A 12,450-nucleotide genomic window follows, 5' to 3' on the forward strand; every position below is an offset into this window, starting at 1 on the left:
GTGTAATTATCCACCATAGTTGACTGTGTGATCATCCACCATGGTTGACTGTGTATTATCCACCATAGTTGACTGTGTGATCATCCACCATAGTTGACTGTGTAATTATCCACCATAGTTGACTGTGTAATTATCCACCATAGTTGACTGTGTGATCATCCACCATGGTTGACTGTGTATTATCCACCATAGTTGACTGTGTGATCATCCACCATAGTTGACTGTGTGATCATCCACCATAGTTGACTGTGTAATCATCCACCATAGTTGACTGTGTATTATCCACCATAGTTGACTGTGTGATCATCCACCATGGTTGACTGTGTATTATCCACCATGGTTGACTGTGTATTATCCACCATAGTTGACTGTGTAATTATCCACCATAGTTGACTGTGTGATCATCCACCATAGTTGACTGTGTAATCATCCACCATAGTTGACTGTGTAATTATCCACCATAGTTGACTGTGTGATCATCCACCATGGTTGACTGTGTGATCATCCACCATAGTTGACTGTGTATTATCCACCATAGTTGACTGTGTGATCATCCACCATAGTTGACTGTGTAATCATCCACCATAGTTGACTGTGTGATCATCCACCATAGTTGACTGTGTAATCATCCACCATCGTTGACTGTGTAATCATCCACCATAGTTGACTGTGTGATCATCCACCATGGTTGACTGTGTAATCATCCACCATCGTTGACTGTGTAATCATCCACCATAGTTGACTGTTAATTATCCACCATAGTTGACTGTGTGATCATCCACCATAGTTGACTGTTAATCATCCACCATAGTTGACTGTGTATTATCCACCATGGTTGACTGTGTATTATCCACCATGGTTGACTGTGTATTATCCACCATAGTTGACTGTCTATTATCCACCATAGTTGACTGTGTAATTATCCACCATAATTGACTGTGTGATCATCCACCATAGTTGACTGTGTGATCATCCACCATAGTTGACTGTGTGATCATCCACCATGGTTGACTGTGTATTATCCACCATAGTTGACTGTGTATTATCCACCATAGTTGACTGTGTAATTATCCACCATAGTTGACTGTGTGATCATCCACCATAGTTGACTGTGTGATTATCCACCATGGTTGACTGTGTGATCATCCACCATAGTTGACTGTGTGATCATCCACCATGGTTGACTGTGTGATCATCCACCATGGTTGATTGTGTGATCATCCACCATGGTTGACTGTGTAATCATCCACCATAGTTGACTGTGTGATCATCCACCATAGTTGACTGTGTGATCATCCACCATGGTTGACTGTGTGATCATCCACCATGGTTGATTGTGTGATCATCCACCATGGTTGACTGTGTAATCATCCACCATAGTTGACTGTGTGATCATCCACCATAGTTGACTGTGTAATTATCCACCATAGCTGACTGTGTGATCATCCACCATGGTTGACTGTGTATTATCCACCATGGTTGACTGTGTGATCATCCACCATGGTTGACTGTGTATTATCCACCACAGTTGACTGTGTGATCATCCACCATGGTTGATTGTGTGATCATCCACCATAGTTGACTGTGTAATCATCCACCATAGGTGACTGTGTAATTATCCACCATAGTTGACTGTGTGATCATCCACCATGGTTCACTGTGTGATCATCCACCATAGTTGACTGTGTGATCATCCACCATAGTTGACTGTGTGATTATCCACCATAGTTGACTGTGTATTATCCACCATAGTTGACTGTGTAATTATCCACCATAGTTGACTGTATAATCATCCACCATAGTTGACTGTGTAATCATCCCACAGCATAGAAGGCTAGTGGGAAAAGCTATAGGAGGACGGGCTCATTATAATAGCTGGAATGGAATACATGGAACGGTACCAAACACATCAACCACATGGAAACCACATGTTTGACTCCATGGATTCCATTCCAGTCATTACAATGAGCCCATCCTCCAATAGCTCCTCCCACCTGCCTCCTCTGTCCCCCAGCATATGACCTTTACTTGCCCTCCTCATTACTAATGGTTTGAGGAAGAGAGAGTTTGTGGGGTGTGTGTGTGTGTGTGTGTGTGTGTGTGTGTGTGTGTGTGTGTGTGTGTGTGTGTGTGTGTGTGTGTGTGTGTGTGTGTGTGTGTGTGTGTGTGTGTGTGTGTGTGTTCATGCATTGTGCATCTGTTTTAATACCTGTGTGAGTGCATGCCTTTCTGCATCAGTTTGTGTGTGTGTGTGTTCATGCATTGTGCATCTGTTTTAATACCTGTGTGAGTGCATGCCTTTCTGCATCAGTTTGTGTGTGTGTGTGTTCATGCATTGTGCATCTGTTTTAATACCTGTGTGAGTGCATGCCTTTCTGCATCAGTTTGTGTGTGTGTTTATTTGTGTCTGTTGTGTTTGTGCGTTTGAGTCACAGACTCCTAGAGCTCCTCCAGATGGTATCTTTTGGATTAGCAGTCAGTGTGTCGACATCTCCCTCTCATCCTCTTTCTTCAGTGTGTGTGTGTCCCTTCAGCAAGCAGTGTTTTAATTACCAGCTTCTAGAGCAGACTGGCACACACATGCCCACATTGCACAGCACACACAACTCATCTGTGTCCTTAATCACATAAACCCACCACACTCTCCCAATGACAGCAGCAGACAGGAAGGAAGACACATCCCTCTGAAGGTTGACAACAGTCTGGAGATGTTACAGTGATATTACACTATATAGACATTAGATTCTATTTCTACCCAGCCTGAAATATAGGCTACAGTATGAGTACCAGAACCATGGATCAGTATTGATCCAAGATTACACTGTTGTTTGATTTGATTTGTGGGTATTGGGTCAATATTTACTCTTAATCCGTCCTCTCTCTATGGAAACCCAGGGATTAGTCCTGCTGATGTTAGCTAGGCCAACACTCACTAGCCATGACAATGACCATAATAATACATTTTATTTTAAGTGCTTTTCAAGATGCCCAAAGTCACTTTAGGGTGATTGGATGGTAGTGGCACCACACAGAGACTGATCCTTCACCCCAAAATGCCAAACAAAAACCATTGACCTCAAAGTTCAACAACCCATACAACTCCATGCACAATGACAACTCCCAACTGCCCAACAAAAATGTATAATAACATTTACTGGAAAAACCATAGGAGTTGGCAAGACCGCACAAACAGATCTGGGACCTGGCTAAACACTCACTAGTCCTGGACAATACTATGTAGTGTAGTGCCTCAGTGCTGTACTCTCACCTTCCCTGAGTAAAAGGGTTGTTCCTGTCTGACTGACCGTTGACAGTTCACAGAGCCACATTAGGTATCTGATTGAAGACTTTAGCTTCATCTCTGTAAAGAAAAAAAGCAGTGTCATAACTGCGTTCAAACATCTGTAAAATATGTCAGAAGATGTCAATTCCAAGGGCACAGTTGCTCTCCACATACCCCAATGTGTTTGGACTCATTGGATATGTTATTTCAGATCAAACATCCAAAACAATGAAACGTCCCCCACAGACAACAATCAATGTAAAGCTGCACAATGATCAAATACCACTTGGGCAGAACTCAGATCTTCATTCATACCCATGCCAGTCTAGCCTGGGCTTCGATCCTGGACACCACAGTATGAATAACATGCTTTACAGTTTGGGGAAAAGTTAGGTTGTACGGAGGTATTGGCAGAACAGTTGCCACAATGCAAACACAGCTCTCTATCGTCTCCTAGCGATAGTTTGTCAGATAAACCTGTATTGTGTCACATTCACTGAAATCTAAATCTCATTATGGACCTGTCCCAGAGATGGAAGGTGTGCAGAGACTCTTTAAATCTGACCTTTCCCCTCGGAAACCATCTAGACCTTAACCTAGTACTGGCCAGCTGCGCCAGATTGACGACAATCAAGACTTGCATCACGGCGGTGTTAATATCCTTTGATCCGTCCGCTAATCCCAGAAGATTCGTCCAGATTAATTCAGAGTCATAATGCCAAGGTTTCCCTCGCCAAATCCTCTTTTGTTAGGTGGTACAGCTGAATGATTTACAGCAGGTTGGGGGGTAGGACATGTCGGGAGAGGGGTTATTCAAATGATTCCGTGTTTTCTTTTCTCTCTCCTCCCTGATGTTGCACACACAGTCGGTCCATCCTCTACACTGCAGTGTCTTGCCGGTTTGGCTTTTGCCGCGTCATCCAAAACCATGCTGCCCAGTTAATGAGAGAGAGAGAGAGAGAAGGAAGGAAATACAAGCAATTCTCAGTCCTGCCTTTATACCACCTGATCTGTAACACACACTTACACCTGTGCTACCTCTCTCCATTCATTCCAAGGCCAACAAATAAACAGACTTGTGTTTTGATTATTCTAGACAGGCATGGAATGGGCATGTCTAAACAAGGCAATATGAACAGTCTTGGTGTGAAGCCCCCAGACACAGCTGGAAACCATGAAGCCCTGGCGTTGCCTGCTTTTAAGATTAGGGCTTTATTAAATCGCGCACACATCAAATAGAAGGCATCAGCAACAAGCTGTGTACTAGATTGCAAAGTGAATTGGTCCTCATTCCCTTCTGCCACTGAATGTGTTAGCTCAGACCGACCACATCCACTGGCTGGCTTTAACCAATGTGAGTTGTTGTATGTTCAGGGATGTAATCTGCTTGGATTTGAACAAGGATTGTTATTTAAGTCTAAATGTAGAAAATCACCTTGATGTCTTCTGTTTCATTTGTTGTGTTCTATCACAGAGAAGCATTCCTAGAAATGTACCTGGTGTATGTTATGGTAATAGACTCTGTCCCCTGTAAGGCCAGGGTGTTGTGTTTACATTATGTCTCCTCTATAGCCCACCTCTGAGGTTCTGACGTTCCAGGATGACATGATATTCCCTAACTCTCTCTGTCTCCTCTATAGCCCACCTCTGAGGTTCTGACGTTCCAGGATGACATGATATTCCCTAACTCTCTCTGTCTCTCCTCTATAGCCCACCTCTGAGGTTCTGACGTTCCAGGATGACATGATATTCCCTAACTCTCTCTGTCTCTCCTCTATAGCCCACCTCTGAGGTTCTGACGTTCCAGGATGACATGATATTCCCTAACTCTCTCTGTCTCTCCTCTATAGCCCACCTCTGAGGTTCTGACGTTCCAGGATGACATGATATTCCCTAACTCTCTCTGTCTCCTCTATAGCCCACCTCTGAGGTTCTGACGTTCCAGGATGACATGATATTCCCTAACTCTCTCTGTCTCTCCTCTATAGCCCACCTCTGAGGTTCTGAAGTTCCAGGATGACATGATATTCCCTAACTCTCTCTGTCTCTCCTCTATAGCCCACCTCTGAGGTTCTGACGTTCCAGGATGACATGATATTCCCTAACTCTCTCTGTCTCTCCTCTATAGCCCACCTCTGAGGTTCTGACGTTCCAGGATGACATGATATTCCCTAACTCTCTCTGTCTCCTCTATAGCCCACCTCTGAGGTTCTGACGTTCCAGGATGACATGATATTCCCTAACTCTCTCTGTCTCTCCTCTATAGCCCACCTCTGAGGTTCTGACGTTCCAGGACGACATGATATTCCCTAACTCTCTCTGTCTCTCCTCTATAGCCCACCTCTGAGGTTCTGACGTTCCAGGATGACATGATATTCCCTAACTCTCTCTGTCTCTCCTCTATAGCCCACCTCTGAGGTTCTGACGTTCCAGGATGACATGATATTCCCTAACTCTCTCTGTCTCTCCTCTATAGCCCACCTCTGAGGTTCTGACGTTCCAGGATGACATGATATTCCCTAACTCTCTCTGTCTCTCCTCTATAGCCTACCTCTGAGGTTCTGGCGTTCCAGGATGACATGATATTCCCTAACTCTCTCTGTCTCTCCTCTATAGCCCACCTCTGAGGTTCTGACGTTCCAGGATGACATGATATTCCCTAACTCTCTCTGTCTCTCCTCTATAGCCCACCTCTGAGGTTCTGGCGTTCCAGGATGACATGATATTCCCTAACTCTCTCTGTCTCTCCTCTATAGCCCACCTCTGAGGTTCTGAAGTTCCAGGATGACATGATATTCCCTAACTCTCTCTATCTCCTCTATAGCCCACCTCTGAGGTTCTGACATTCCAGGATGACATGATATTCCCTAACTCTCTCTGTCTCTCCTCTATAGCCCACCTCTGAGGTTCTGGCGTTCCAGGATGACATGATATTCCCTAACTCTCTCTGTCTCTCCTCTATAGCCCACCTCTGAGGTTCTGACGTTCCAGGATGACATGATATTCCCTAACTCTCTCTGTCTCTCCTCTATAGCCCACCTCTGAGGTTCTGACGTTCCAGGATGACATGATATTCCCTAACTCTCTCTGTCTCTCCTCTATAGCCCACCTCTGAGGTTCTGACGTTCCAGGATGACATGATATTCCCTAACTCTCTCTGTCTCCTCTATAGCCCACCTCTGAGGTTCTGACGTTCCAGGATGACATGATATTCCCTAACTCTCTCTGTCTCTCCTCTATAGCCCACCTCTGAGGTTCTGACGTTCCAGGATGACATGATATTCCCTAACTCTCTCTGTCTCTCCTCTATAGCCCACCTCTGAGGTTCTGACGTTCCAGGATGACATGATATTCCCTAACTCTCTCTGTCTCTCCTCTATAGCTCACCTCTGAGGTTCTGACGTTCCAGGATGACATGATATTCCCTAACTCTCTCTGTCTCTCCTCTATAGCCCACCTCTGAGGTTCTGACGTTCCAGGATGACATGATATTCCCTAACTCTCTCTGTCTCTCCTCTATAGCCCACCTCTGAGGTTCTGACGTTCCAGGATGACATGATATTCCCTAACTCTCTCTGTCTCTCCTCTATAGCCCACCTCTGAGGTTCTGGCGTTCCAGGACGACATGATATTCCCTAACTCTCTCTGTCTCTCCTCTATAGCCCACCTCTGAGGTTCTGATGTTCTAGGATGACATGATATTCCCTAACTCTCTCTGTCTCTCCTCTATAGCCCACCTCTGAGGTTCTGGCGTTCCAGGATGACATGATATTCCCTAACTCTCTCTGCCTCTCCTCTATAGCCCACCTCTGAGGTTCTGACGTTCCAGGATGACATGATATTCCCTAACTCTCTCTGTCTCTCCTCTATAGCCCACCTCTGAGGTTCTGGCGTTCCAGGATGACATGATATTCCCTAACTCTCTCTGTCTCTCCTCTATAGCCCACCTCTGAGGTTCTGACGTTCCAGGATGACATGATATTCCCTAACTCTCTCTGTCTCTCCTCTATAGCCCACCTCTGAGGTTCTGACGTTGCAGGATGACATGATATTCCCTAACTCTCTCTGTCTCTCCTCTATAGCCCACCTCTGAGGTTCTGACGTTCCAGGATGACATGATATTCCCTAACTCTCTCTGTCTCTCCTCTATAGCCCACCTCTGAGGTTCTGGCGTTCCAGGATGACATGATATTCCCTAACTCTCTCTGTCTCTCCTCTATAGCCCACCTCTGAGGTTCTGGCGTTCCAGGATGACATGATATTCCCTAACTCTCTCTGTCTCTCCTCTATAGCCCACCTCTGAGGTTCTGACGTTCCAGGATGACATGATATTCCCCAACTCTCTCTGTCTCTCCTCTATAGCCCACCTCTGAGGTTCTGACGTTCCAGGATGACATGATATTCCCTAACTCTCTCTGTCTCTCCTCTATAGCCCACCTCTGAGGTTCTGACGTTCCAGGATGACATGATATTCCCTAACTCTCTCTGTCTCTCCTCTATAGCCCACCTCTGAGGTTCTGACGTTCCAGGATGACATGATATTCCCTAACTCTCTCTGTCTCTCCTCTATAGCCCACCTCTGAGGTTCTGACGTTCCAGGATGACATGATATTCCCTAACTCTCTCTGTCTCTCCTCTATAGCCCACCTCTGAGGTTCTGGCGTTCCAGGATGACATGATATTCCCTAACTCTCTCTGTCTCTCCTCTATAGCCCACCTCTGAGGTTCTGGCGTTCCAGGATGACATGATATTCCCTAACTCTCTCTGTCTCTCCTCTATAGCCCACCTCTGAGGTTCTGACGTTCCAGGATGACATGATATTCCCCAACTCTCTCTGTCTCTCCTCTATAGCCCACCTCTGAGGTTCTGACGTTCCAGGATGACATGATATTCCCTAACTCTCTCTATCTCTCCTCTATAGCCCACCTCTGAGGTTCTGACGTTCCAGGATGACATGATATTCCCTAACTCTCTCTGTCTCTCCCCAATAGCCTACCTCTGAGGTTCTGGGTGAATGTGATCAAGAACCCCCAGTTTGTGTTCGACATCCACAAGAGCAGCATCACGGATGCCTGTCTGTCTGTGGTGGCCCAGACCTTCATGGACTCCTGCTCTACCTCAGAACACCGCCTGGGCAAGGACTCGCCCTCCAACAAGCTGCTCTACGCCAAGGACATCCCCAGTTACAAGAGCTGGGTGGAGAGGTGAGAGGATGATGGGATGGGTGTGTGTGTTTGTGAGGTGGGGGGCTGGTTTTGTGTGTGTGTGTGTGTGTGTGTGTGTGTGTGTGTGTGTGTGTGTGTGTGTGTGTGTGTGTGTGTGTGTGTGTGTGTGTGTGTGTGTGTGTGTGTGTGTGTGTGTGTGTGTGTATACAGCATGTCTTTCTCTCTTTGCCAGTTTCTATATAAACCTACATGTGAGTGTAACATGAGAGGACAGTGCAACATGTGGTTCTGTCGTCCTATAGATGTGTGCCAGCCATTTTGTCCATAAACATCCCTGATAGACTGTAGTCTGGCCCTTGTCTCATAAGTACACACAGTGGGGCTGTCGTGTTGTGATCCCTGGTCCATGGATGAGACTCCAAATGAAAACCCACTGGGAATGGATGGCAGTGCCTCCTAATGCTGGAGAGGTAGAGGGGAGACAGGCACAGACAGAGAGCCACAGACAGAGAGCCACAGACAGAGAGCCACAGACAGAGAGCCACAGACAGAGAGCCACAGACAGAGAGCCACAGACAGAGAGCCACAACAAGAGAGCCACAGACAGAGAGCCACAGTGAGTTCTCTGTCCTGCCCAGGTACAACCATGTGTGTGAGCAGTTAGCAGATTACCGCTGCACAGCAGTAGTGGTGGTCATTTGTCCAAATTAGAGTTGTATTCCATTTATTTGGTCAGTGGTAGAGTGCTGAGTAAAAGATGGGGCTTGTGAAGCAGTTCCAAAGTATTTCTGTGTTAGTGCTCAGCGCTAGCCGCAGGACAGGGATATGCTGTATGTGGTGCTTAGATGACTGAAACCCAACGAGGAGTTTTGTCTAGGACTGTATTCATCAGGCTGAGATATACAGTGTGTGTGTATATGTGTGCGTGTAAGCATGTGCTTGTGTGTTTTATATTAACGGTGCATGATCTATATGATCAAGTCTCCAGCCACCCTAGTCATAGACTGTTCTCTCTGCTACCGCACGGAAAGTGGTACCGGAGCGCCAAGTCCAGGTCCAAAAGGCTTCTTAACAGCTTCTACCCCCAAGCCATAAGACTCCTGAACAGCTAATCAAAGGGCTACCAGATCCCTATTTTACGCTGCTGCTACTCTGTTTATCATCTATGCATAGTCACTTTAACTCTACCTACATGTACATATTACCTCAATTACCTTGACTAACGGGTGCCCCAGCACATTGCCTCTGTACCGGTACAACCTGTATATAGTCTCGCTTGTTATGTGACAAATACAATTTGATTTGATTTGCTCTTATAGTTACTCCCAGGGATATATAGATGGGTTATCTTATAGTTAGTCCCAGTGATATATAGATGAGTTATCTTATAGTTAGTCCCAGTGATATATAGATGGGTTATCTTATAGTTAGTCCCAGTGATATATAGATGGGTTATCTTATAGTTAGTCACAGTGATATATAGATGGGTTATCTTATAGTTAGTCCCAGTGATATATAGATGGGTTATCTTATAGTTAGTCCCAGTGATATATAGATGGGTTATCTTATAGTTAGTCCCAGTGATATATAGATGGGTTATCTTATAGTTAGTCACAGTGATATATAGATGGGTTATCTTATAGTTAGTCACAGTGATATATAGATGGGTTATCTTATAGTTAGTCCCAGTGATATATAGATGGGTTATCTTATAGTTAGTCACAGTGATATATAGGTGGGTTATCTTATAGTTAGTCCCAGTGATATATAGGTGGGTTATCTTATAGTTAGTCCCAGTGATATATAGATGGGTTATCTTATAGTTAGTCACAGTGATATATAGGTGGGTTATCTTATAGTTACTCCCAGTGATATATAGATGGGTTATCTTATAGTTAGTCCCAGTGATATATAGATGGGTTATCTTATAGTTACTCCCAGTGATATATAGATGGGTTATCTTATAGTTACTCCCAGTGATATATAGATGGGTTATCTTATAGTTAGTCACAGTGATATATAGATGGGTTATCTTAGTTAGTCACAGTGATATATAGATGGGTTATCTTATAGTTACTCCCAGTGATATATAGATGGGTTATCTTATAGTTAGTCACAGTGATATATAGATGGGTTATCTTATAGTTAGTCACAGTGATATATAGATGGGTTATCTTATAGTTACTCCCAGTGATATATAGATGGGTTATCTTATAGTTAGTCACAGTGATATATAGATGGGTTATCTTATAGTTAGTCACAGTGATATATAGATGGGTTATCTTATAGTTACTCCCAGTGATATATAGATGGGTTATCTTATAGTTAGTCACAGTGATATATAGATGGGTTATCTTATAGTTAGTCACAGTGATATATAGATGGGTTATCTTATAGTTAGTCACAGTGATATATAGGTGGGTTATCTTATAGTTAGTCACAGTGATATATAGATGGGTTATCTTATAGTTAGTCACAGTGATATATAGATGGGTTATCTTATAGTTAGTCCCAGTGATATATAGATGGGTTATCTTATAGTTAGTCCCAGTGATATATAGGTGGGTTATCTTATAGTTAGTCCCAGTGATATATAGATGGGTTATCTTATAGTTAGTCCCAGTGATATATAGATGGGTTATCTTATAGTTACTCCCAGTGATATATAGATGGGTTATCTTATAGTTAGTCACAGTGATATATAGATGGGTTATCTTATAGTTAGTCCCAGTGATATATAGATGGGTTATCTTATAGTTACTCCCAGTGATATATAGATGGGTTATCTTATAGTTAGTCACAGTGATATATAGATGGGTTATCTTATAGTTACTCCCAGTGATATATAGATGGGTTATCTTATAGTTAGTCACAGTGATATATAGATGGGTTATCTTATAGTTAGTCCCAGTGATATATAGATGGGTTATCTTATAGTTAGTCCCAGTGATATATAGATGGGTTATCTTATAGTTACTCCCAGTGATATATAGATGGGTTATCTTATAGTTAGTCACAGTGATATATAGATGGGTTATATTATAGTTACTCCCAGTGATATATAGATGGGTTATATTATAGTTACTCCCAGTGATATATAGATGGGTTATCTTATAGTTAGTCACAGTGATATATAGATGGGTTATCTTATAGTTACTCCCAGTGATATATAGATGGGTTATCTTATAGTTAGTCCCAGTGATATATAGATGGGTTATCTTATAGTTAGTCACAGTGATATATAGATGGGTTATCTTATAGTTACTCCCAGTGATATATAGATGGGTTATCTTATAGTTAGTCCCAGTGATATATAGATGGGTTATCTTATAGTTACTCCCAGTGATATATAGATGGGTTATATTATAGTTACTCCCTTTCAGAGGATGGTTGCTTATGGTTGTTTGCTGCTTTAAATATGGATGAGACAGTTTAGCATAAGGACTTGATTCAATCCACAGCGCTGAAGAGCATGCGCTACAGCGCAATAGAAATGTACAGGCAGTGTTCCCACATTAGCTGAGACTGCATTCACAGTAAACCCTGCATATGTGGGCTCAATAGGAAATGACCTCTCAATTTCAATCGCGCTATAGCACTGAACTTCAGCGATACGGATTGAATGGAGCCCTTAGTCTTCCTGAGGCTTGGCAGTCGAATGATTGTGTGGATTTGAGTAGGGCTCAGGTAGGGATGCTTGGTTGTGATGTTGCGATACAAAGGTTCCATGGGCCTAGTGTACGTACAGTAGTATCAGACCATCTGTCATTATCTCAGTTCACCCAGGTGCTATTCATTATTTGGACAGGAAATGTTCAATTCAAATAGCTGAAATACTCAATCAACCTCAGATTAAAAACACACAGGGTATAAAGACAGAGATTCTACATCACAGGAGGCTGATGAGGGGAGGATGAAAACACACAGGGTATACAGACAGAGATTCTACATCACAGGAGGCTGATGAGGGTAGGATGAAAACACACAGGGTATACAGACAG

General features: G+C 43.6%; 1 protein-coding gene across 3 annotated transcripts in view; it reads left to right on the forward strand.

Moving 5' to 3' along the window:
• The window catches only part of LOC106609762 (plexin-A4), a 493,355-nt gene that overhangs the window by 466,769 nt on the left and 14,136 nt on the right, over window positions 1-12,450 (forward strand). For 2 of the 3 annotated variants that reach the window (XM_045722276.1, XM_045722277.1), the window contains exon 30: window positions 8,276-8,488. In XM_045722276.1, the coding sequence (XP_045578232.1) occupies window positions 8,276-8,488 (213 nt within the window). Of the gene's footprint in view, window positions 1-5,829; window positions 6,077-8,275; window positions 8,489-12,450 lie in introns of those variants that run through there. The other variant, XM_045722278.1, reaches the window with a different exon arrangement.

The sequence above is a fragment of the Salmo salar genome, chromosome ssa07 (genome assembly GCF_905237065.1).
Source record: "Salmo salar chromosome ssa07, Ssal_v3.1, whole genome shotgun sequence".
NCBI lineage: Eukaryota > Metazoa > Chordata > Actinopteri > Salmoniformes > Salmonidae > Salmo > Salmo salar.